The sequence below is a fragment of the Nyctibius grandis genome, chromosome 5 (genome assembly GCF_013368605.1).
Source record: "Nyctibius grandis isolate bNycGra1 chromosome 5, bNycGra1.pri, whole genome shotgun sequence".
NCBI classification, from domain to species: Eukaryota; Metazoa; Chordata; class Aves; order Nyctibiiformes; family Nyctibiidae; genus Nyctibius; species Nyctibius grandis.
Window position 1 is genome coordinate 2,892,190 of NC_090662.1, and position 27,134 is coordinate 2,919,323.

Here is a 27,134-nt window from a genome sequence, read left to right on the forward strand (position 1 = left end):
TTAATGAGCCGCCTTCAAATATTTTGAGCATATGTATAAAACAAGTTAGTTAAAACACCGTTCGTTAAATAAAAATCAAAGCACAGTTTATCACAAAATAAGAGGATTATCAAGCAGAAAAGTGTTAGAAAGAGATACTGACAATGATGCTTGATTGTCTTTATTCTTTTCATTACAGAAACACCAACAAAACATTATTCCCAATTCTATAAACAGGGAGAATTGGCTCAAATTTCATTTGCCTAAAGTGACTCCATGACATAACTGAAAAAGCTTAGGTGGCCTCATCTTCCAGCCTGCACAGCTGCTACGTCATTTAACTACACAATGTGAATAAACACAGCCAGCAGATTAACAAAAGCTATTGCTAGTTCAAAGGCACTTTTGAACTCTAAAGAGTGTGGGTTTTTTTTTTTTAATGTTCAATTATTAAAGCTTAAACTAAAGAAAATAACTTTATAGAATCACAGAATTAATCAGGTTGGAAGAGACCTCTGGGATCATCGAGTCTAACTATTGCCCTGACACCACCATGGCAACTAGACCAGGGCACTAAGTGCCATGTCCAGGCTTTTCTTAAACACCTCCAGAGATGGTGACTCCACCACCTCCCTGGGCAGCCCCTTCCAATGGCTAATGACCCTTGCTGAGAAGAAATGCTTCCTAATGTCCAACCTGAACCTCCCCTGGCCAAGCTTGAGGCTGTGTCCTCTTGTCCTATTCGCTTGTCCTTTACACAAGCAACAGAGGAACAGACAGGGATCTAGATGTGCAGTAACATAAACTGGCCATAGGTACCATCTCTCTGCTGATGCACTTCAACAGTGACCAGCTGCCACCCAGTGGGCCCTGGACTGAGGAACCTAATTTCCATTTACATCCTAAAAACAAACGTGGACAAAAGCCACCAGGAACAACAAATCAGTGCATAAAAGCAACACTATCAATTTGCAATTCTCCCAGTTTACTTGTTTTTCTAACTATTTAACAGAGCACTTCCGCAGTTACTAAATAAATAAAGAAATAAAATAATGGCATCCCACTGCAGTTTCCAAAATTATAGTGCTGCTGTTGTAAGAAACTCGAAATAGCGTGGCATGTTTTGAATAGAGAGAAGCACAGAGTTAAAATTGGGGAGGAGAATCATTCTTTAATAACTGAAGATGCTGTTAGTGAAATAAGACATTTGCTTGCACTTCAGGATTTAAGTTTATAGCGAACCTGTCAGCTAAACATTAAAAATGAAAAGCAAAGAGATACAGTAAGCAGAGAGCCAAGCTAAGGTCTGGTCCCTTAATACCACTAAATATTAAATATACTGAAAGGATATCTATCAACAAGGTATTACTTTGCTTGCCTCGAAGTCAAGAATGACCCTGAAACAGCTTTGGGGCAGTCAGGCTGTTTAAATTAAGAGCAGTTTCTAAGAGAAAGCTGCACTTTTTCCTTCCTCCTGAAAAATTTCACCAAGGAGTCCTAAACTATGAAATGTTTTTCTCTGCATGATGTTGAGGTGTTGGAGCGAGTGCAGAGGAGGGTGACCAAGCTGGTGAAGGGTCTGGAGGGTCTGACCTCTGAGGAACGGCTGAGGGAGCTGGGGGTGTTTAGCCTGGAGAAGAAGAGGCTCAGAGGTGACCTTATTGCAGTCTACAACTACCTGAAGGGAGGTTGTAGTGGAGTGAGAGTCGGCCTCTTCTCCCAGGCAACTAGCAATAGGACAAGAAGACACAGCCTCAAGCTTCACCAGGGGAGGTTCAGGTTGGACATTAGGAAGCATTTCTTCTCAGCAAGGATCATTAGCCATTGGAAGGGGCTGCCCAGGGAGGTGGTGGAGTCACCATCTCTGGAGGGGTTTAAGAAAAGCCTGGCCATGGCACTTAGTGCCCTGGTCTAGTTGACATGGTGGTGTCAGGGCAACGGTTGGACTCGATGATCCCTGAGGTCTCTTCCAACCTGGTTGATTCTGTGATTCTGTGAGAGCATGTGCTTGCTGCCAGTCTTTAGGCTAGAGTTCAGTCTTGAGAAAGACTTTGTGTCACAGTATTAATCACAGAGGACTGAACAGGCTCCTCCTAAGCCCACCAACGCCGCAACTTCAACAGCATTTACAGGGTTCCTATCACTTGACATAAAGCACTATCCCTCCTCTTTCTTCCCAGTATCTATTTGTGAACAGTTATGGAAGCTTGGCCATAACACATCACAAAACCATGCCACCACCAGAGATGAAGCAAAAAACCTAAATTTGCTTCTCCCCAAAAAGCTGACACGCTGGAGTACATACAGATAGAGAAGGCTCAGCAGGCACACAGGCACAGCTTGGAAACCTTTGGCAGAAGTAAGAGCTAATCTTGATCTTCTTCCCTTGGCAGGTAGAGACGTACCCCAAGCTTCCTAATTCCAAGGGCGCTTTAACCCCCACCAGTCACGTCAGGGGAGTTGTAGCTCTGCAGAGAAGGACCTGGGAGTCCTGGTGGACAAGTTCACCATGAGCCAACAATGTGCCCTCGTGGCCAGGAAGGCCAATGGTGTCCTGGGGTTCATGAGGAAGAGTGTGGGCAGCAGGTCAAGGGAGGTTATCCTCCCTCTCTACACTGCCCTAGTGAGGCCACACCTGGAGTAACTGTGTGCAGTTCTGGGCCCCCCAGTTCAAGAAAGACAAGGAACTACTGGAGAGAGTCCAGCGGAGGGGTACGGAGATGGTCAGAGGGCTGGAGCATCTCTGCTACGAGGAGAGGCTGAGGGAGCTGGGGCTGTTCAGCTGGAGAAGAGCAGACTGAGGGGGGATCTTATCAACACTTACAAATACCTTAGGGGTGGGTGTCAAGGGGATGGGGCCAGACTCTTCTCAGTGGTGCCCAGTGACAGGACAAGGGGCAACGGGCACAAACTGAAACATGGGAAGTTCCATCTGAATATGAGGAAAAGTTTCTTTACTGTGAGGGTGCCAGAGCCCTGGCACAGGCTGCCCAGGGAGGGTGGGGAGTCTCCTTCTCTGGTGATATTCGAGACCTGCCTGGACATGACCCTGTGCAACATGGGAACCTGCTTTGGCAGGGGGTTGGACTAGATGATCTCCAGAGGTCCCTTCTAACCCTTAACCATTCTGTGATTTTTTGATTCTGCAGGCATTCATCCCTGCCCTGAAAGCTGTCAGCAATTTCACCCAAGCAAGAACAAGATCAGGAACAACATTTGTCAAACTGAGAATCTGAGAGATGAAAATGCGGTGAGGGAAGAACTGAAAGCAAGCAGGAGAATGACATTAAAAAGGTTCCAAGACATTCAGGAAAAGTATTATCTAAAACACAAGCAACAAAAATTTAAAGCTTTCCACTCAGATCATTCAGCTCTCTTTTCATCTTCCCAGTTCCTGAAGAGTCAGTTACTCTCAAAACTAATTATTAAGACCAACACACAGCTCTCAAACATGTCTTTTAAGGAACAAATGGAACATTCAATAATTTTTTGTACTTTTAAAAGAAAAAAAACAAATCCAAAACCCACATATTGTTATGCCCTGAACTTTCTTCTTCCGGAAAAAGCTGCTATTTTTTTGGTGGGGTTTGTCGGGTGGTTTCTTTGATGGCCTTTCTGACACTTCATATTTGCAGTCAGACAAGCTGAAAGTTATGTCCTTGATAAACGCCACTTTCCCAGTGACTGAACTCTACAGGTAAATAACACAGGCAAGTTTCAATATTATGCACACTTGGAGCCTTTTAACTGAAGGCAGCCCCACTCCAATAAAGCCTCACTTAACCACGGTTTCCTTTTCTGATATTTCATTTCCTATCACCACCAATCATCAAGACAGAGCACAAGAGACAAGCTTTAATGTTCAGAGCAGTTTGGGTCTGGAAAGCAGCTAGGGGCTCAATCCAAGTTAATGGAAGTCAGAGTAAGGTCTGCAATTGGTTTAGGTGGCAACAAGTATAAACATTCTGTTAAAAAAAAAGAAATCAAACATTTTTTCCTTCTGTAGTTTTACTTACAGAAAGATTAGGAGGTTCAGGTTGGACATTAGGAAGCATTTCTTTACAGAAAGGGTTATTAGCCATTGGAAGGGGCTGCCCAGGGAGGTGGTGGAGTCACCATCTCTGGAGGGGTTTAAGAAAAGACTGGACATGGCACTTAGTGCCCTGGTCTAGTTGACGTGGTGGTGTCAGGGCAACGGTTGGACTCGATCCCAGAGGGCTCTTCCAACCTGGTTGATTCTGCGATTCTGTGATTCTGTGATTATTTAAGTCCTGGCAACAAGCAAGCTATAAAGCTGCACCACAGATTCTATTTCAGAATACAAAACATGAGATTAAAAGATTCATTTAATTTGTGTGCTGGATAACCTACCACAGACGGTATCACAAGCCACTAAAATGACGCAAAGAAGTCTACAAAGAATGCACAAAATTCAAAATACAGAGAGATCTAACAACGGAATTGTTAGTAGAAAAATCTTGACAAGCTTGTGTTTCATCCTATTATCCTGAGAAAGATCAGTTCTTGAAACTCATTTTCAGCAAATAACCACACTGTCATCCCGAAGGCTTTGTTCTCCAGAAGAAGGTAAATTAGGAGTTACAGAAATGGATGGAAGAGAAAGGGAAGCAGAAAGTGAACGGGAAGAGCAGTAATAACACAACAGCTCTGCTGACTACTTGGAAACACAAGCAGAAGTAGTTTAGAACCGGCTTTATTTGAAGTCCAAGTATCCATGTGGGCCATGATAACAAGATGGTCAACCATTTTGAGAAACAGAAACGTTACAAAGGGACTTGGAAGATCACCATGGTGGGTCAGCCAAGGCAACAGCAATGCCACATACACTCAAGAAAAATAAGGTGAGCACTGAGAGCAAGACTGGAAAGAAATAAGACTTCTTAAATTTAATTCATAAAAGAGACCATGTCTATCATTGGCAAAGTTTAGATCAAGACTGGAATTTTATGCCTCCACTCAGCTAGTAACACACCATGACTTGTGTTATGCAAGACACCAAATGTATGATAAAAATACTTTTAACTTTCAAGATCAGAGAGATTGATTTAGTGTTGTTTCCTCAACTCATCACTCAACTTGGGCGTATCATTTCAACTAGTTGTTCTTAACCTCTTCTCATTTCAAACCCTGATATGCAAAAGGAGGGAGACAAGCTGCACAAAGCAGTAACAGGTCAGAGGAGAACACAAATACTGCTCTGCAAAAAGTACTGTTATTCCTCAAGTTAGTAGTGATTCCTCCAGGTAGAGAACCTTAATTTAGGGGAAAACCCCTTATTTTTGGATTTCTATTTTTTATTCAAGATGCTGCTCCTCTGCTTACGGTATAAAGAACAAAGCAAGAAAAAGGTGTATTCTAGAAAGAAACCTAAGTGTTGAGGGTTGAATGTGTTTATACTGCTAGCACGATTCCTAAACATAAAAAGCTTTTCACATTTTAAAAGGCAACTGTCTCCCTCCCTCTTGAACACTAAACTTTAAAAAAAATAGGGATTTTATATTTAAATTGTGTCTATTTAATTTTTCCACTCATTTATTACAAAGTTATCTGGAGGCCTCAGACAGACAGAAACTCTTCACTTCTAATTATTTGTATCGCTTATGAGGATTTTAATTTTATTACTTTGAACAATTAAGAACAGAAAAACCTTACAAGCTACAACATTTCCACATCGGTTTTAATATTTTCAGTACATTATAGCAAGTTTGGGATTTTTTTCCAGTTCATCAGCAGTGTTCTGAACGCTCACTTCAAAAGGAGAAGTGCTAGGAAATTAAATTTAGTGGTGGCCTTGGCAGTGCTGGGTTAACGGTTGGACTTGATCATCTTAAAGGTCCTTTCCAACCAAAACGATTCTGTGATTTTATGATTCTAAACAACTCTACGTTTAGAGAAGTAGTATAAACCATCCTTTTGTCCATTGCTAGAACGACCCAGCTTCTCTGGCTGCTGTCTTCTACAACGTTCATCTCTGCTCTACAGAGCTTGTTGTACATCAAAATTAAAAGGCATTTGAGCCATCTTATATGGCACCTGCCATTAAGGACAGCAGTGAGGGCAAGGGCTATCCACACCTACCAAAGAGTGATCTCAAATGCACAACTGTACAATCCCCATATACTAGGATGAGAAATAATTGTAGTAGGTCAGAAGCACGCTGTGGTCACTGAGTAAACACTGATGTGCAACGGCAGCAAGCAGAGACTTCAACATTTTCTGTTAGAGCAAGTCCAAGAATTCTGGAGGTAGGAATCCACACGCATAGCATTGCTAAAATATACTGATCCAGCTTGGAAGGGACCTTTGGAGGTTTCCAGTCCAACCCCCTGCTCAAAGCAGGGCTAACTTCAATGTTAGATCACACTGCTCAGGGCCTCCAGTCAAGGTTTGAAAATCTGCAAGCAAGGAGACTGGCAGTCTCTCTGGTCTCTTGCTCCTGGTGTTTAACCCCTCTCATGGGTAAGAAATTTCTCCTTATGTCCAGACTGTTTTTCCTCACAGAAACTGGTGATGGTTGTTGCCTCTTGTTTGTGGTCTGAGAGCAGCCTGGCTCTATTTTTCCTCTTACTCTTTTAGATGGTCCCAGACAGCAAAAAAAACACTCTTTTCTGCAGGCTGAACAAACCCAATTACTGCAGCACCTTCTTATACGTTGTGTGCTTCTAACCCCAGTCACCCTGAGGGCTCTCCACTGGACTCCCTCCCATATGTTTCCTTTCCCATACGAAAAAGGGCATGTATCTTTCTTGTAGAGACACCCTCAAAACTGGACGTGTACTCCAGATGCAACCTCACAAGTGCATAGTCACTTGCCTTGATCTGCTGTCTACGATCCTGCAAACACAGGAGTGGGATATCCAAACAATGGGACACGGTGGGATTTGGCACAACACTGTGTCATCCAAAGACTGCAATTACAGAATCACAGAATCAACCAGGTTGGAAGAGACCTCTGGGATCATCGAGTCCAACCATTGCCCTGACACCACCATGGCAACTAGACCATGGCACTAAGTGCCATGTCCAGGCTTTTCTTAAACACATCCAGAGATGGTGACTCCACCACCTCCCTGGGCAGCCCCTTCCAATGGCTAATGACCCTTGCTGAGAAGAAATGCTTCCTAATGTCCAACCTGAACCTCCCCTGGCCAAGCTTGAGGCTGTGTCCTCTTGTCCTATCACTAGCTGCCTGGGAGAAGAGGCCGACTCCCACTTCACTACAACCTCCCTTCAGGTAGTTGTAGACTGCAATAAGGTCACCTCTGAGCCTCCTCTTCTCCAGGCTAAACAACCCCAGCTCCCTCAGCCATTCCTCATAGGTCAGACCCTCCAGACCCTTCACCAGCTTGGCCGCCCTCCTCTGGACTCACTCCAACACCTCAACATCTCTCTTGAAGTGCGGGGCCCACAACTGGACACAGGATTCAAGGTGCGGCCTCACCAGTGCCGAGTACAGAGGGACGATCCCTTCCCCAGACCGGCTGGCTACACTATTCCTAATAGAGGCCAGGATGCCATTGGCCTTCTTGGCCACCTGGGCACACTGCTGGCTCATGTTTACACCGTCCCTGCTTCTTGCTCCTTATCCTCGCTGTGGTAAATGTGTTGGATAATGAAGATTAAAGATGCTATAAAACACGCAACAGTATCACATTTAATTAGATTTTCCTCCCCTCAGCTTAGACTAGATTTCCCAAGTAGTTACCTGGGTTTTAATACTCCTATTATCTATTGTGTGCTATTCATACTAACAAAAGGACTAATAGATGTAGAATTGTATATACAGGGGAAGAGTTATCACGACAAGATTCTGGTTAAGACTGATAATGGAATAGCAGCCTTTTTCAGAGGACCTGAAAATTAGATGTACAGAAGAGAACTATGAGTGGTTCAAGGGTCCAGAAAAAGCACCTGAGGGTCCTTCAAGCCTTTCTTACACCAGTCTGGCTTAGCTAAATGGAAATGAACAAGTGATTAATTTTTTTCTGAGGGTGGGAGGTTGGGGCAGATAACAGCATTGTGTTTGAGTACCTAAACACAAAGATAATTACAGGTAATAGAGCTCCTCAGGATTTTTCTTTTGGCAGAGGCTGAGGTGCAGACAGGAGCTACAGCACGAAATAAGAGCTGGAAGGTGAATCAACAGACAAATATCTTGATATTCTTCTTTGAAAAGCTGATTTACCATGAGCAAACACTACCAAAAGTGGTAGGTAATCCCCACCACCACCTTTTTTACTGTTTCTTTTTTTTTTTTCAATTCCAGAAGAAGTCCGGCTCTCCCATTGAAAGCCAGACTTAAATAAATACTTAAATAAATACAAAATAACTATATTTAGTCAAATAATAATAAAAATATTGGCCTGCATTACAACAGAATTTGTGTTGCATAATCTGATAGTCAATTCTGATGTTAAAATCTACTTATCTATATTTACTTATTATCTATAATAATAAGTAGTGACCCTTTAGAAAATAAGGATCAATGAAATAAGCCTGAAAAAAGAGCTCTGCTTTGTATGTGCTAAAAATTGCAGGTTTATAGGAAATAACTGTGGCACCAGAACCATTATGCAGCTTGTTTAAAGGTCACAGTCAGTTTATAGTAGGGCTTAATTGCCTTAAAAAGAAAATGTAGCTAAACATTTGCCTATCATAACATCCAATTCAGAAGGTTTTAATTTAGCGTTTTACAACTAACTAGAACCTAGGTATTAGTCAGGTATTTCTTAAATGCTTCTTTCTTTCCTGACTTGGACCAAAGGTTTCCAATCTGCTTGCAATTAAACCTACATATTCCCTTAAAAGGTTTCTCAACAGTACTTTAGTTTTCCAAAAAGCACTGTAAAATAGATGTGAAAAGGAAAAAAAAGGAAACTTTTTTTTAATTCTAGACCTCCACAATCCTGGAAGTTTATGAGCAGAGATAAAATGAAAGCCCTCAACCAGCCCTCAGCTGGTGAAGGGTCTGGAGGGTCTGACCTACGAGGAACGGCTGAGGGAGCTGGGGGTGTTTAGCCTGGAGAAGAGGAGGCTCAGAGGTGACCTTATTGCAGTCTACAACTACCTGAAGGGAGGTTGGAGCACAGTGGGAGTCGGCCTCTTCTCCCAGGCAACTAGTGATAGGACAAGAGGACACAGCCTCAAGCTTCGCCAGGGGAGGTTCAGGTTGGACATTAGGAAGCATTTCTTCTCAGCAAGGGTCATTAGCCATTGGAAGGGGCTGCCCAGGGAGGTGGTGGAGTCACCATCTCTGGAGGTGTTTAAGAAGAGCCTGGACATGGCACTTAGTGCCATGGTCTAGTTGATATGGTGGTGTCAGGGCAACGGTTGGACTCGATGATACCAGAGGGCTCTTCCAACCTGATTGATTCTGTGATTCTGTGAACTAGGTGCTTCTTCCGGGCAAAAAAACAGGATAATGGTTGTGTAAAGTAGAGAACTAAATGTTTTCTGTCCGGGATATCAGCTTATTCTGAGTTTAGACAACAGATATGAAAACATGAACCAACAACTGAGAAAGGTTATAAGAAAACAATGTGGTAGGTCACAATCTGAAGAAAAAAAAGTCAACTCCTACACAAAGGCAGGATGACAAAAGGAAAAAAGCTGAACCCTCTGAACAAAACAGCAAATAAACAGCAACCTAGAAGGTTTCAGCTGCCTTGCTGGCTGAATAAAGACAATGCTGACATTTAAAGGAGGAGAATTGATCTACTGCTTTTACAAGGAACTCGCTTTCAAAAGGCACAGGAAAGAAAAATGACTAAAAAATGGCTTAAATGTGCATAGCCAGATCTAAACAAGCAGTTCACTGAATGCGCTTTGCACCTGAATTGCATGAGGTAAGGATCCAAGCTGAAAAGTTTGCTTAAGAAACAGGAAGGTTTTCACACTCCAGCTATTGGGGCTTTGCACTGGGCAGAAAGGCAGAATAGGTACAAACGATGGTGTCTATTCAAAGAATTTAACATGTGATAAATGTAAGAGCAGATGATGCATTAGAGAATTGATCCTCCAACCTTCAACACTGCAAACGTATCTAAGGGATGCTGAATTACACATGACAAGGAATTTTCCAGCAGGTCGTTTTGGTTTGGGGTGGCATGTAGCACCCCTGTTCCAACATATTTAAAGAAACCACAACTGCAAGTGGCTGGAGGCACACTGAGGGGACCACTCTGAGGGACTGTGCCATAGAGGTGACCCACACTGGAGCAGGGACAACCTCCAAGGGCCTGCAGTTTGGGGGTGACCCACACTGGGGCAGGCACTCTAAGGAAAAGTGTAGCAGAAGAAAATCTGAAGAACCAAAGTGCTGCAGATGAAACCAGTAAGAAGCAGAGTAGCAGAATGAAACTCTTAAGAGGACACTGACTTTCTGTGCCATCCATTCTCTCATCAGAACAACTGTGAAAGACTGAGGAAAAGCCATGGAGAAAATAAGTTACAAAAAGGGAGAGAGTAAAGGTATTGGACTTAAATTGCACCTGGAGAAGAAAAAGTATGTTTACTGAAGTGGTTTTTGATTTCGTTCTCTTTCTTTCCCACCTCAAAACCCAAATCAACGATCAGAAGTTTGTGTTAACTACCAATAAATGAAGCAAGAGTTCCCAAAGTTGAGGTTGATTTGCCTGCAAAATTCCCACATTTTCCATGGATGATGGAGAGAATCACAGTATCACAGAATGGCTGAGGTTGGCACGGGCCTTCAGAGGTCACTTGGTTCAACCTCCCTGCTCAAGCAGGGCCACCCAGAACTGACTGTCCAGGACCATGCCCAGATGGCTTCTGAATGTCTCCAAGGATGGAGATACCACAACCTCCCTGGGCAGCCTGTGCCAGTGCTTGATCACCCTCACAGTAAAAAAGTGGTTCTTGATGTTCAGAGGGAACCTCCTGTGTGTCAGTTTGTTATCGTTGCCTCTAGTCCTGTCACTGGGCACCACTGAACAGAGCCTGCCTTCGTCCTCTTTGCGTCCCCCCTTCAGGTATTTATATATATTGTTAAGATCCCTTTTGAGCTTTCTCTTCTCCAGGCTGGAGGCTTGTAGGACAGATGCTCCAGTCCCTTCATCATCCTTGTGGAAGCAGCTAGCATCCAGAAAGCAGAAGACTGTTCAGTACTTCGAGCCTCCACTGCTGGAAACACGTAATGAGTAACTGACTAAGCCTGCTTTTAAACTGCGTTTATATTTTTTAATTAGAAGCTTGACAGAAGTATTATCAAGTAATCCCTTATTTCCTCTGTAAATTTGTTCACTATTTTGGTTGCAAAGTGAATCAAGATGAAGCTAAAAAGTCACTGCCTTTGAGGGTGGGACATCCAAATAACAGGACAGATGGAAAACTTGCACCCAAGCTGCACTTAAGAAATACAAAGATTGGGAATTGTCTGCTACCAAACTGCCACAGGCCAGTGTACAGCGTAGCGTGAACCGGTATCAAGACAAACCAGTGAACATGAGCTAGCTAAGGTGACCCTGAAGGTAAAGAACACCCAGATGGTCCCAAAGCAGGGAGCCTTTATCTAAAAAGCATGGAAAATATGAAAAGCACAAGTTTGAAAGATTCCAGCTAACTGGAAGTTCGCGAATGTGACGCCCATCTACAAAAAAGGTCAGAAGGAGGGTCTGGGGATCTGACCTCGGTTCTGCGAAAGGTTATAGAGCAGATCATCTTCAATGCCATCACGCAGCACATAAAGGACAACCAGGTGATCAAGCCCAGTCAGCAGGGGCTTATGAAAGGCAAGTCCTGCTTGACTGACCTGATCTCATTCTATGACAAGGTGACCCGCTTACTGGATGAGGAAAAGGCTGTGGATGTTGTCTACCTGGACTTCAGTAAAGCATTTGACACCATCTCCCACAGCATTCTCCTGGGGAAAGCGGCTGCCCATGGCTTAGATAGGCACACACTTTGGTGGGTAAAAAACTGGCTGGATGGGCAGGCCCAAAGAGTTGTGGTGAATGGAGTTAAATCCAGCTGGGGGCCAGTCACAAGTGGTGTTCCCCAGGGCTCAGCGTTAGGGCAAGTTCTCTTTAATAGACACCTGGTGGTGCTGATCAACAGCCGGCTAAACATGAGCCAGCAGTGTGCCCAGGTGGCCAAGAAGGCCAATGGCATCCTGGCCTCTATTAGGAATAGTGTAGCCAGCCGGTCTGGGGAAGTGATCGTCCCTCTCTACTTGGCACTGGTGAGGACGCATCTTGAGTACTGTGTTCAGTTCTGGGCCCCGCACTTCAAGAAAGATGTTGAGGTGTTGGAGCGAGTCCAGAGGAGGGTGACCAAGCTGGGGAAGGGTCTGGAGGGTCTGACCTCCGAGGAACGGCTGAGGGAGCTGGGGTTGTTTAGCCTGGAGAAGAGAAGGCTCAGAGGTGACCTTATTGCAGTCTACAACTACCTGAAGGGAGGTTGTAGTGAAGTGGGAGTCGGCCTCTTCTCCCGGGCGACTAGCGATAGGACAAGAGGACACAGCCTCAAGCTTCGCCAGGGGAGGTTCAGGTTGGACATCAGGAAGAATTTCTTTACAGAAAGGGTTATTAGACATTGGAATGGGCTGCCCAGGGAGGTGGTGGAGTCACCATCTCTGCAGGTGTTTAAGGAAAGACTGGACATGGCACTTAGTGCCATGGTCTAGTTGACGTGGTGGTGTAGGGGCAGCGGTTGGACTCGATCCCTGAGGTCTCTTCCAACCTGGTTGATTCTGTGATATCTTTATCAATGATCTGGATGAGGGGATCAAGTGCACCCTCAGTAAGATCACAGTTGACACCAAGTTGGGCAGGAGTGTTGATCTCCTGGAGGGTAGGAAGGCTCTGCAGAGGGATCTGGACAGGCTGGATCGATGGGTTCAACAAGGCCAAGTGTCAGGTCCTGCACTTGGGGCACAACAACCCCACGCATGGCTACAGGCTGGGGGAAGAGTGGCTGGAAAGTGCCTGATGGAAAAGGACCTGGGGGTGTTGGTTGATGGCCGGTTGAATATGAGCCAGCAGTGTGCCCAGGTGGCCAAGAAGGCCACCAGCATCCTGGCTTGTATCAGCACTAGTGTGGCCAGCAGGACTAGGGCAGGGATTGTCCCCCTGTACTCAGCACTGGTGAGGCTGCACCTCGAATCCTGGGTGCAGTTTTGGGCCCCTCACTACAAGAAAGACATTGAGGTGCTGGAGCAAGTCCCGACAAGGGCAACGAAGGTGGTGAAGGGTCTGGAGCACAAGTGTGATGAGGAGCAGCTGAGGGACCTGGGGGTGTTTAGCCTGGAGAAAAGGAGGCTGAGGGGAGACCTTCTCGCTCTCTACAACTGCCTGAAAGGAGGGTGTAGCGAGGTGGGGTCGGTCTCTTCTCCCAAGTAACAAGTGATAGGACGAGAGGAAACGGCCTCAAGTTGTGCCAGGGGAGGTTTAGATTGGAGATCAGGGACAATTTCTTCACCAAAAGGGTTGTCAAGCACTGGCACAGGCTGCCCAGGGCAGTGGTGGAGTCCGCATCCCTGGAGGGATTTAAAAGCCATGTAGATGTGGTGCTTAGTTTGCGGGGCTTTTTTTCTCTTAAACATAGCACCTTATATTAAGATTTCCACCACCAGAGTCATCAACATTACCAAAATGCAGCCACTTCTACAAAAGGAGGCAACAAGCAGCCAGCATATGGCACAGTGCCTGACAGTCAGGGAGCATATACGATAGCTAAGGAGAACACAATTATTTTTCAATGCCTTAACAGAGCAGAAGAGTCTTTTCCAGAGAATCAAATTCCAGCAAGCCAAACTCCACAATTTTCCTTTCTAAATCAATCACCCCATCTGGTCTTATCTTCCCCTCCCTCCCCAAAAAGAAATTTCACTGTCATCAGTGAGAACTATGGAGGAGGTCTATTAGATGACACAGCTATCTCCCTACCTCTATAGTACTGCCTTAATTATGTTATATTTTACAAAAGTTACTTTTGTGTCTCTTGCTGAGACTACTACTGCTCCTACTTTATGAAAACATCCAAGCAAAGCTGTTATAAATGCTTTAACACAAAGCACAAATGTCCTTTATTTTTCTTAAGTGTTTAAACGGCAACGATCCAACCTGTTTTCCTCTACAAACTTTAAAATATTTATAAAATTACGTTCCTCACTTGCTGTCCTTTACTCCAGCTACATAAATTTAATCCTTTCCAATTTGCCTTAGTCCTGTCACCCATCAATCATCCTGCTTCCTCGTCCACTCGCTGTAATTCATCAATGTCTTTCTAGTAATAAAGTGCTGAAACCGAAAGCAAGGCTCAAGTGGCTAAAAACCACGAAAAAGGATTATCCAACTGCTCACTTGGACTCTAACAAAAAGCATAAGCAATTTCAACAACAGTATGGTCAAATCACTTCCCCGGAATGGGAAAGTCAGAGTATCTGTCGGCATCACAGAACTGACCGGAACTTTTTCCATTAGAGCGACAACTCACAGAATCAATCAGGTTGGAAGAGCCCTCTGGGATCATCGAGTCCAACCATTGCCCTGACACCACCATGGCAACTAGACCATGGCACTAAATGCCATGTCCAGGCTTTTCTTAAACACCTCCAGAGATGGTGACTCCACCACCTCCCTGGGCAGCCCCTTCCAATGGCTAATGACCCTTGCTGAGAAGAAATGCTTCCTAATGTCCAACCTGAACCTCCCCTGGCCAAGCTTGAGGCTGTGTCCTCTTGTCCTATCGCTAGTTGCCTGGGAGAAGAGGCCGACTCCCACTCCACTACAACTTCCCTTCAGGTAGTTGTAGACTGCAATAAGGTCACCTCTGAGCCTCCTCTTCTCCAGGCTAAACAACCCCAGCTCCCTCAGCCGTTCCTCGGAGGTCAGACCCTCCAGACCCTTCACCAGCTTGGTCGCCCTCCTCTGCACTCGCTCCAACGCCTCAAGTTGCACGTCAGACAGCTCAGCTATAGACCTCCGTGCCAAAGGAGATCATTGAAGCCAAAAGTTTAAACTGGTGCAAAAAGTGACAGGGCCAAATTAAAGGAAGAAACATCTCGTGTGCTATTCAACACAAAAGACACCAGCTTCTCCATCAAAAGTCACACATTGCCAACTGCTGGAAGCTCCAAGTGTTTTGGGAAAGGATTGCTATTGCTTGCTCTGTCCTCACTCTCCCTTCTAAGCATCTTCTGCATCAGACACAGTATTGGCCTACGACCACCTCTGGTCTGACCTTGTACAGGTATCTATATTAAATCTCCTGGAGCACTGTCATGGACTAGCAATACAGTTGTAGGTATTGTGAAGCCAGCAAAAATAATAAAAAAAGGCTTTTCCTTCCACTTTTAATTTCCATACTTTTTTTTGTCTCTTGATTTAATGCCTTCTCATTTAGTCTTAATTGCCATCAAGAAAAGTGTGCTTGTTTCAGGACCATCTCTGTCCCAAAAGTCTTCTCTGTACACGAATGATGTATAGAACAGTGAGGTCCTGTGCATTAAGGGTTTTCCTTTCAATGCAAACCTGTAGTTTCCCAAATTGATTCTCCTTCTGTCTTCAAGGGTGACGTTCACATTTTTTTACGCTCTCTGTGACACATATCTCCGTTGTTAAAGGAATCTTTAACTCTTTCCAATTAGCTCCTCACCTATTAACTTACTTTTTTTTATTATAGAATTCATAAATTCACAAAAGGTAATGTTAAACTGTAGTATAAGACAACCTTGCCTCCGTCTTAAACAGGAACAGTGCCCATACATCTTCATTTATGAGCTGTTCAGTATAAGTCTTCCTCTAGGTCTACATGACAATGTTTCTTCTATCACATCATTTTGAAGGTTACTCGGTAGCATTATGTTAACTTTACCAGACATAAATCAGTTTACTTCAGTGGAAAAATTCTGGATTAAATTCACCCCAAATGTTTCAAATGCTTTACTAAAAATTAAATTTATTACACTTCCTCACCCACCATTCACTAGCTTTAAAGTTGCATTTTTAAAAACGCTATCAGATTTGTCTAGATTATTTTATATTGTCCCGTAATGCAATCTATCTTCAACAGTTTCTCTTGGTGTTTGTTCCAATATTTTACTATGGACAGAATTACGTTCTTTAAAAAAGAATTCATGGAAAGACCAATGATTACCAGAAAAACATCAGCTGTATTCAAAGATGAAGTGATAAAAATGTACATGTCTCACAGAATAAAGTCCACAGCATACCTTAATAATAAAAATTACAAACAACAACAATGACAAAAAAATATTAACCTGAAGGCATGAAATACTACCAGGTTCATGAGTGAAAAAGAAAGCAAATGTAAACTAAACCACAAAACTCTCAAGCTATTAGGAGGGAGCTCCCAAGGAACAAATGAATTTCAACAAAGGCAAGTGTAGAGTCCTGCACCTCGGGAGGAATAACCCCATGCACCAGTACAGATTGGGGGCTGATCTACTGGAGAGCAGCTCTGCAGAGAAGGACCTGGGGGTTCTGGTGGACAACAAGTTCACCATGAGCCAGCAGTGTGCCCTGGGGGCCAGGAAGGCCAATGGTGTCCTGGGGTGCATGAGGAAGAATGTGGCCAACAGGTCAAGGGAGGTTCTCCTGCCCCTCTACACGGCCCTGGTGAGGCCACATCTGGAGTAACTGTGTGCAGTTCTGGGCCCCCCAGTTCGAGAAACATAAGGAATTACTGGAGAGAGTCCAGCGAAGGGCTACAAAGATGATCAGAGGACTGGAGCATCTCTCTTACGAGGAGAGGCTGAGGGAGCTGGGGCTGTTCAGCCTGGAGAAGATAAGACTGAGGGGGGATCTTATCAACACTTACAAATACCTCAGGGGTGGGTGTCAAGGGGATGGGGCCAGACTATTCTCAATGGTGCCCAGTGACAGGACAAGGGGCAACAGGCACAAACTGAAACATGGGAAGTTCCATCTGAATATGAGGAGGAACTTCTTTTCTGTGAGGGTGCCAGAGCCCTGGCACAGGCTGCCCAGGGAGGGTGGGGAGTCTCCTTCTCTGGAGATATTCAAAACCCGCCTGGACACGACCCTGTGCAACATGCTCTGGGTGACCCTGCTTTGGCAGGGGGTTGGGCTGGATGATCTCCAGAGGTCCCTTCCAGCCCTTAACCATTCTGTGATTCTGTGAAAGGACACATCATTAAACAGCAGGAGCAATTGCCTTGAGCAAAGAACTGCTCATCACTGCATCTCCACTATAATCAGGAAGGATTAAATTTAACGTTCAGAAATGCCCATTCCCAAAAGCAGACATCACAACGTTACGGATGCCTCTCCCGTTCATTAAGGACAGCGTCTTGTCGGGTAGCTGCTGCTTACTTTCACCATAAAAAGATGCTAGACACCTCTACTCCACCTTCATTACAGCATGTTTTCTTATTTAATAAACTTTCATCAGCTTAAATGAATGGTTGTTATTAGTAGAGCTAACAGCCACACGATAATACTCTAGAGGATATCAGTGCTTGTTGGTGCGTTAACTAAGAGCAGAGGCGCTGAGGTCAAGCACGTGCCAATGCAAATGAAGCAGTATCAGGCACTAAGAGTTTAATGCAATAGACTGTCTCAGATAATGGAAATTACAGGATAAAAAGAACAAGATGAAGTTATTGATAAGTATACTGAAGGAAAAAATGATGTTTCAAAGGGAAAGAAACTCTCCACGTTCTACTGTCTTTAAAAAAAATAAACTTGCTAGGCTAGGTTTAAAGAGATCAGAAAACAGAATTTAAAGAAAAAAAAAGAGAAAGATATAGAAAAGAGGTGAAAACTGTTCTAATAATATGTTTATTTATGTTAAATAATTCTCATTAATGTTTATAAATGTGTAAAGGGCAAGTGTCATGAGGATGGAGCCAGGCTCTTCTCAGTGACATCCATTGACAGGACAAGGGGCAACGGGTGCAAGCTGGAACACAGGAGGTTCCACATAAATATGAGGAAAAACTTCTTTCCAGTGAGGGTGACTGAGCACTGGCACAGGCTGCCCAGAGAGGTTGTGGAGTCTCCTTCTCTGGAGACATTCAAAACCCGCCTGGGTGTGTTCCTGTGTGACATGATACAGGTAATCCTGCTCCGGCAGGGGGCTGGACTAGATGTTCTTTCGAGGTCCCTTCCAATCCTGAACATTCTGTGATTCTGTAATATGTAGCACCAATACTTCTCATATAAGGAACTTAGAAGTATTCTACCAAACTTAATTATTTAAGCTTTACAATGCTCCTTGAAGGCAGGGAAATAATACTGATACATCCTAGCACGTCAGTAAAGTATTTTAAATGAATGAGCAGCAGACAGAAGAGAGCTCATGATTCCCCTGCTTATATGTGAATCACTAGAATATATCTTATGCATACATCAACTTAATAATAACAAAGCTGCCTTCTTTTTCATCCGTACAGCTAACAGAAACCACGAGGTTTGCCAATCATTAAAAACTAATACAAAACAGTTCCTTTAAGCATAAACACTTTTACACCTCAGCGGGCAATCTGAAACGAGATCCAACCCTTGAGATGTCAGCTTCTCAGTTCTGTTTTATAAAAGGCTCCTTCGTAATCAATAAGGTCAACAATGACAGAGAGACAATGTTAGCTGGGGAAAGATTTCAAGGCAAGAAGTATTGGGAAAATATTACTATTTTTCTGATTCAGAAGAAAGAAAATCTCAAAATTACAAAATTTAGTTTTTTGTAATAAAAGCATTTCTGTAGAATCCCAAACCAACAAAACTCTTATTTCCACTTATGGCATTAATTCCAAAATATCAAACTGTTCCACAGCAGCACCTGAATCCCAGCTCTGCAATAAGAAATGCAGAAACAAAATGAAAGATTGTTTTTATTGATTTTCATTGTTCCAGTTGAATGGCAGACAGTAAATAAAACGCATACCGAGAACTGCGTCGCAATTTTTTTTTTATTTCATTATTCCAGACTACTTATAGTCTCAGAAGTCTGCTCACTACATGGTACTTCTAATTGAAAGACTCTCCTTGTACTATACTGAGGAAAGACACAGGTAGCAGCTACATTCAAGTAACAAAAATTAAAACTCTCCTCAACAACTGTGCCCAAGGCTACAAATATCCAATGTTTTCTGGGAAGATGTTAATCACTCCAAACACCTTCACAGAGGGTGAACATGAAGTGCATGGAAAGGCAGGGGACACCGTCATCAAGTAGGACACATTTGTTATGGGATGAGCAAGAAGAGGCCAAATATCACAGAATCACCCAGGTTGGAAGAGACCTCTGGGATCATTGAGTCCAACCGTTGCCCTGACACCACCATGTCAACTAGACCAGAGCACTAAGTGCCATGGCCAGGCTTTTCTTAAACACATCCAGAGATGGTGACTCCACCACCTCCCTGGGCAGCCCCTTCCAATGGCTAATGACCCTTGCTGAGAAGAAATGCTTCCTAATGTCCAACCTGAACCTCCCCTGGTGAAGCTTGAGGCTGTGTCCTCTTGTCCTATCGCTAGTTGCCTGGGAGAAGAGGCCGACTCCCACTCCACCACAACCTCCCTTCAGGTAGTTGTAGACTGCACTAAGGTCACCTCGGAGCCTCCTCTTCTCCAGGCTAAACACCCCCAGCTCCCTCAGCCGTTCCTCGGAGGTCAGACCCTCCAGACCCTTCCCCAGTTTGGTCGCCCTCCTCTGGACTCGCTCCAACACCTCAACATCTTTCTTGAAGTGCGGGGCCCACAACTGGACACAGGATTCAAGGTGAGGCCTCACCAGTGCCGAGTACAGACGGACGATCCCTTCCCCAGACCGGCTGGCTACACTATTCCTAATAGAGGCCAGGATGCCATTGGCCTTCTTGGCCACCTGGGCACACTGCTGGCTCATGTTTAGCCGGCTTCTATCAGCACCCCCAGGGCTCTTTCCGCTGGGCCTCTTTCTAGCCACTCTTCCCCTAGCCTGTAGCGCTGCATGTGTGTGTACACACACAGAGAGCAATACCCTCTCTTTGCTCCTGAGAAGACATTTCAATATTTTAAGCTCCTTGTTTGACACCCACTTCCCACAGCAACCTCGGTTCCTTGTCCTCATACACTGTTCCCCAAAACGTCTTACCCGTGGTTAGTCTTTCCTCTATTTCCTTTTCCTATGCCACCTCTCCCTTCTGATCTCCTCAGGAGCTTTATGATCATTTTTGCACAGCATTTCCACTTACTAAAACATCTTAAGACTTCTGCCCATGTTCTCACCCACTAAGTAGCCCAGCTGTGTTGTAAAGCCATGTAGTTAAAAAAAAAACAAACAAACAAACCACTTTTTTTGTAAAATGCTTTGGTATGCAATGGAGCTGGTCAGCATCTTTAGTTTAGACTGGTATGTTCCTGATATAATGGTGAGATTTCATAAAAAAAAAGTAATGTTCTTCAAAAAATTAACCCAATACAGATCCTACAGTCTATGGAGCTGAGCAAAAATACATTTAACGTATCATAAGGAAGCTGGTGGTGAACTCAGAATGCTCTATGCTGCATCAGCACAATTGAAAATGACCTAATTTACCTGCAAAGCAGTCTCCTGTACTCTCCAAGTACTTTTAATTGAATGCAACAACAATAACAGCCACTAGCTCGGCTCCAGAACCTGAACAAACTGGCAACAATGCAAATTTGCAGTAAGAAAGCGGTCAGCTCTGAGACAAGCCTGGTGCTATTATTCACTTCAGAAAGCAAAGCAGGAGACATATTATTCTTTCCCTGACTTAAGTAGACTGAAATAGAAGTCCTTAACATTGAAAAAGAAAGAAATGTAGGTGTTGGAGCGCTCCCTGGCCTACTTCTTGAGAAACAAATTACTGTCACTTCAGCTTTGTATTTCTTGGGACAAAGACACTCAGGCTAAAGGAGAAGGATGTGCTCGTGGTAAAACACACATACCCATCAGCTCCTAGCTCTGTAACACAAGTAAGTGTGAAGTTAAACTTAAGACTAGTCAGAGGGCTCCATACTTGCTTCTTTCCACCTTTGTTCTTCCTTCTTCTCGGCCTCCTAACAAAAAAAACTTCAACTGGAAACAGTAGTTATCCTCACTCCTGTCCTATGGATATATTTCTGCAGTCATGGTGTTTTGTTACCTGACACAATCCCACCCAAAAGGAACTGTACTCCTGCACTAATAATTCAAGTTCAGAATAAGTGTTTCATGGTCTATTGGAATTAAAAATTTTTAAAAAAAAACCTCTATATCCTTTGATGAAGTGGTATTAGTTCATTAAAATTGCAAAGCTGGACACATAAAAGCCAGGAAATGCACAGAAAGTAGCCTAAGCAATTTTCGTTTAATCGTATTATGATACAACCTTTAATTACTTGATTCAACAACATTTCTTCCTTCAACTGTTTTTAGCATTTCATCTCTTCGATTATTTAAACAAATGGAAAATATTAATTTCTCCCTATGGGTACCTCCTGGGTCAACAGCAGAGCCAGAACAATTAGATCAACACCACAGACCTCTGCGATACTTGAGTTAATTAAGTAACTGCTAGGCAGAGCACACTGCCCTTCAACAGAGACCCCAGGGCTGGGGGAGACCAGACATGGAACGGCTTCCTCCAAGCAAGAATCCTTCTGTCCTTGCCTACTGCTGCTCAACCTGCTGTGTGCCCTCTGCTTCAAGTTCTGGCTTGGCTATAGTGTTGTGTAGGCCATCTAAAACATCTCTTCCAGAAGAATTTGGATTCCTGCCTTCCAGCAATCAAGCTCGTGCTTCCAGGTCAAGTGCTAGCTATGCCCCCAACGCCAACCTGCCTCTGCCACCAGCTCTGCTGCTCTCCCTGTTGGAGACTGCCCACTGCCTTTTCTTAGGAAGCTCGTTCGGCATCAGAATTCCCCTCTCTGCACCTGATCACAGAATCATTTACAGAATCACAGAATCAATCAGGTTGGAAGAGACCTCTGGGATCATCGAGTCCAACCATTGCCCTGACACCACCATGTCAACTCGTGGGGTTGTTGTGGCCAAAGGGTAAGACCCAGCACGTGGTCTTGTTGAACCTCATGGCGTTGGTCTCGGCCCATCTATCCAACCTGTCCAGATCCCTCTGTAGGGCCTTCCTACCCTCCAGCAGATCAACACTCCCACCCAGCTTGGTGTCATCTGCAAATTTGCTGAGGGTGCACTCAATCCCTACGTCTAGGTCATCTATAAAGATACTTAACAGCACCGGCCCAGAATTGAGCCCTGGGGAACACCGCTAGTGACAGGCCACCAGTTGGACTTTGCCCCATTCACCACCACTCTCTGGGCTCGGCCATCCAGACAGTTTTTAACTCATTCAAGAGTCCACCCATCCAAGCCCCGGGCAGCCAGTTTGTCTAGGAGGAAAAGACCCTTAAGATCATTGAGCCCAACTTCAGACCTAACACTGCCAAGGCCACCACTAACCCATGTCCCTCAGCACCACATCTACACGGCTTTTAAATCCCTCCAGGGATAGGGACTCCACCACTTCCCTGGGCAGCGTGTTCCAGTGCTTGACAACCCTTTCCCTGGAGAAATTTTTCCTAATATCCAATCTACATCTCCCCTGGCACAACTTGAGGCTGTTTCCTCTTGTCCTGTCACTTGTTGCTTGGGAGAAGAAACCAACACCTGCCTCACTACACCCTCCTTTCAGGTAGTTGTAGAGAGCGGTAAGGTCTCCCCTGAGCCTCCTTTTTATGTTTCATATTAAACAGAAAATACATGTATATGTGTGCATGTGCACTGAATTGCCACATAAAAGTGAAAGTTACTTTTAGCAATTTAGTGTGTGAAAAAAACAGAACCTTTACAGAAGTACAAACTCGTACTTTAAAAAAGCATATACAGAAATTGAAAATAACTGAAATGTACTGTCTCAACCAGGAGTCCTCTCTATTGCAGACCCTCCTGATTTCTCCAAAGCTTCACAAATCAAAGGAGGTCGGAACTCTGTTCTTTCAACGCAAACTGTGTAAGGTGTAATTACAGAACAGCAAACCTGATCCTACCAGTTCTGCTCACCGGAGTGTGTATTATCAAGACACTGGAGGAACACGAACACATGATATTTGAAGCTCATCTGTGCTACTCTAGATGGATACAGAATCAGAGACAAAAAAGCTGCCACTTAAAATTTTAACTTCATACAAATGTAAGCTGTCACAAAATACCTTTGCATTGTGTTCCTACTACTGGGAAAAGCTGCCATTCTTTTATTAACAATTCTTCCCAGCATTACTCAGTCATTGCACATTAGAACCAGCAGCTGGAGAGTTCTGAGTGATAATGAAACCTGTAACAAGCCATCTTCAGCCGTCTTTTCTAAACAATAAGGGAATTAAAATTTCAATTTAAATGCAGAGGTTTGAAACACGCTTCAGTGGCAAAATTACTTCAATTAATGTGAGTGGAATACAAAGAACAGACTGCAGAAACGTGATGCAGCAACCAGAAATTATGCCATTAGAGTGCTTGCATCAACCTAACACGACGACTGCAAAGGTCTAATTTTGACTGTACGTATCACAAGGCTACAGGCAACAGTATTAATCAGTGCTCCAATTTCAACGTGAGGGATACAAGCTCCTTGCCAGATCACTTCGGGCTTTTTATAAGCCGTGAGCATCTGTTTACCTTGAGGAATTAAAGAAAAGGACAGAGATCTATACACACTTTGCATCCCTGACAGTTTAGTAATTATTTTACATACTATTCCTATCATAGAAAAGGAGAAAGGAATTATCCTGCAGCCAGTGAGTGATTACAACACCCCAGTCTTGCAGAGGCAGTGTTAACAGAAGATGGCAAAGCCAATGAGCCTACAGCGATTTTTGTCTATGAAAAAGCTCCAAATGCAGGTAGGTTCTTATTTCTTTATTACAAGTACACGTCTCTTCAAATGAGAATTGCAAGTGTCAATGAATGGCTGAAATAGTGTGTTCAATTTTCACCTGAGGGTTCTCTGCATTCCTGATACGAAAAAAAAAATCTAACAGCTGCTTTTTGTATCATTATCATTTGATTTCTTAGAAAAGATACTCTCTTCTGGAAAAAAATGAACAAACAAACAACAAAAACCAGCACGGTATGCTACAGAAGTCTGTACTTCAGTGAGGTGTTAATACCGGCGCTCTCTCTCACAGCCTTGGGCAACCTTACACACACACACATATATGTGTATGTTTATAAGTGTACATAACAAAAAAATGCATGCATAATATACTGCAAGTCAGTAAGAGATCACAAATACATTGCAAGCAATTTCTAAAGCATATATGATAAATCCTAAGTATTATTTTTCTTCTTACACTTCCTATCTTATATTCTAGATAGAAAATTAATTACTTTTCTGGGATTTTTCTTTAAATTCGAAAATATTTTTTTTTTTAATTAAAAAAAATAAAACAAAACAAAGAAAAAGAAACAAAAAAACAATTGAAACAAAAAAAACAACCAAAAGCAAAAAACAATGAAACCAAAAAAACCACGACCCTCCCCCCCAAAAAAAACAAAACCAATCCCCCCAAAAAAACCCAAAATGAAACAAAACCAAAAAATAAAAAAAAAAAACCACCAACAAAACCAAAACAAACCCAAGCAAACTGGCAAGTTCACCAGTAAAAGGAAGCACCAACTGGTTAATATTTCAGCTGATTCTGGTGTTATCTCTGAACACCGTGTTTTTCCCCCTACACTAAATGCCCTTAAATTTACACGTACTTCTTAATCTCTCATAATTGAAAATATCAGCCTAACACCACACTCCAATTTCCTAGATCAGAAACTTGACAAAAGTTTTGGTGAAACCTGAGTGCACTCCTCATATACGTTGCCTCAAGTCATTGCATTGCTGATCTGTTTTCAGGAATTCTAATAGGTTTTATATTTTATAAAGTATCATAAAAATTCCACTTTACATTAACACAACAGAAATGATATATTACCCATCCCAGGTGACTTACAATATGGTGGGAATGATATAAGACAATAGCTCATATTAAAAGGACAGTGAGACTCTACGGAGAATAAGATGAGGGTTCCTGCAAGATGGTTTTAAAAAGGAAGAAAGGGAAAATTGTGACCAGGTTATAGAATGATGATTGCACGAGGTGTGGCATGAAAACAGAACATGAGAACAGAAAACAACAGGAAGGTGATGGCAGAGTGAAATCAGAGAAGAGGATGTGACAGCAACAACAAAAATCCAGAGAGGGTTACACTTGCCATCAGAGAAAGGGACAAGGAGACTGACATCAAACTGTCGAAAATGTTTCAGAGGGAACAAGGTAAGTTTTAGAAAGTCGTATTTAAGGTAAAATGAGATAAAATGGAAAGAAGGAAATTAAAGTTCAAGTCTGGGCTCAAGAAATACAAGGTGACAACACTAAGATTTCCAGCTCTTCCTCCGGTGATAATGACTTATTAAAAAGAAGTGAGGAGGCACAGCTGAGAGAAATACAAAGGACAGTAAAGTTTTAAAAAACAATAACAAAAGGCAGCAATGAAAACACTGCCCTAAAGGCACTCTCTGGCAAACACAGACATATGAACAGACATACTTCTTTTGCCTCCACTTTCAAATCACAGACTGCTTATGGTTGGAGAGGACCTCTAGAAAACATTTAATCCAGCCCCCTGCTCAAGCGTGGTCACCTAGAGCCAGTTGCCCAGAACTTTGTCCGGTTTGGTTTTGAAAATTTTCCATAGATGAAGACTCCACAACCTCTCTGGGGAACCTGTTCCAGTGTTCAACCATCCTTACAGTAAAAAAGTGTTTTCTTATGTTCAGACATAATTTCCTATGTTTGCATCTGTGCCCATTGCCCCTTCTCCTGCCACTGGGCACCACTGAGAAAAGTCTGGTGCTGCTTTCTTTGCACTCTCCCCTCAGACATTTATAACCCTGAGGTTTCTCTTCTCTAAGTGAAGCAGTCCCAGCTCTCTCAGCCTCTCCTTATATGTGAGATGCTCCTGTCCCTTAACCATCTTTGTGATCCTTCACTGGACTCAATCCAGTAACTTCATCTTTCTCTTGTACTGGAGAGCCCAGAACTGGACTCAGCACTCGAGATGTCAGGACTGAGTAGAAAGGAAGGATCACCCCCCTTGTAAAGTTTTTAACTACTGGTAGAAGACAGTTCCAGGGAAGAAAGGACTGGAGCCTGGTGAGGAAGTGTGCTTGTTAAGTTCAGAAACAAAGAGAGAAAAAAAAGATTGTTATTAGAGAAGTTCCGGAAACTTCTACCTCCACCACAAGACTGGAATTGAAAGGGATGCTTATAAAAGAAATGGAACTGAAAAGGAAAAACACTTGAAGTGAGGGAGAAAAAAAGATGAAAAAAGAGCTGGAAATAAGTAGAAAGGATTAAGAGTCCTGGTAAAAGACCTAGAGGAAGACAATGAGAGGCAAATACACCTAAATGGTAAAAGACAGTCTCTCCTCTGAATAATGACCGAAGTTGTGAGTGCATTCTGGGAGATTAAACAGGAGAGAAACAGGATAGTTATTCCATAACAAAAATGGTTTTGAAATACTTGATAAAATATAAAGAAATAAGATGATACAGGCAGGTGTCTGGGAAGTTAATTTTAAAATAAAGCACCAGGTTGCAAAAGCAGAAGGAAATCCTATGTGCAGATCAAATGGGTAAAGAACTAGATGGTTAGAGAAAGCATCACAATCAGGACAAGTAAACAGCTAAAGACAGCTCTGAAAGACAAGAGCTAACCGAACAGGATGGGAGACTGTGACCCTAAATCCAGTCAGGAAGGATCAAACCAAAACCAAACAGTACAAGAAAGCAACAAAAGAAGAAACTAAGCAGGAAAAAAAGCAAATAACACAGACAACAGATCTGTCTGCAGGTGATCTGACAGCTGACCAGTGTGTTTCTGGTAGATACTGGCCCCAACACGAGGTACCACATCTTACCAGCATGTCTGTTGCATTGAGGTAGTGCTTGCTGGCCATGCACTGTTCCAGCTTCTGAGGCACTTGCTTGATGTTCTCTATCTCATCCAGCAAATTCAAGACATGTTTGTGCTCAATCCCTTCAATCCACAGCTTGCGCAACTCATCCCGCTTGCAATGCAGCAGCATCTTGCATGATAGCAGATTCTCCTTCACCTACAAGCAACATGTCAAAAGA

At 43.4% G+C, this 27,134-nt stretch overlaps 1 protein-coding gene across 1 annotated transcript in view; it reads right to left on the bottom strand.

Moving 5' to 3' along the window:
- The window catches only part of EXOC4 (exocyst complex component 4), a 481,536-nt gene that overhangs the window by 424,780 nt on the left and 29,622 nt on the right, over positions 1-27,134 (bottom strand). Inside the window, exon 3 of the mRNA XM_068401273.1 lies at positions 26,918-27,112. Within this exon, the coding sequence (XP_068257374.1) occupies positions 26,918-27,112 (195 nt within the window). The remainder of the gene's footprint in view (positions 1-26,917; positions 27,113-27,134) is intronic.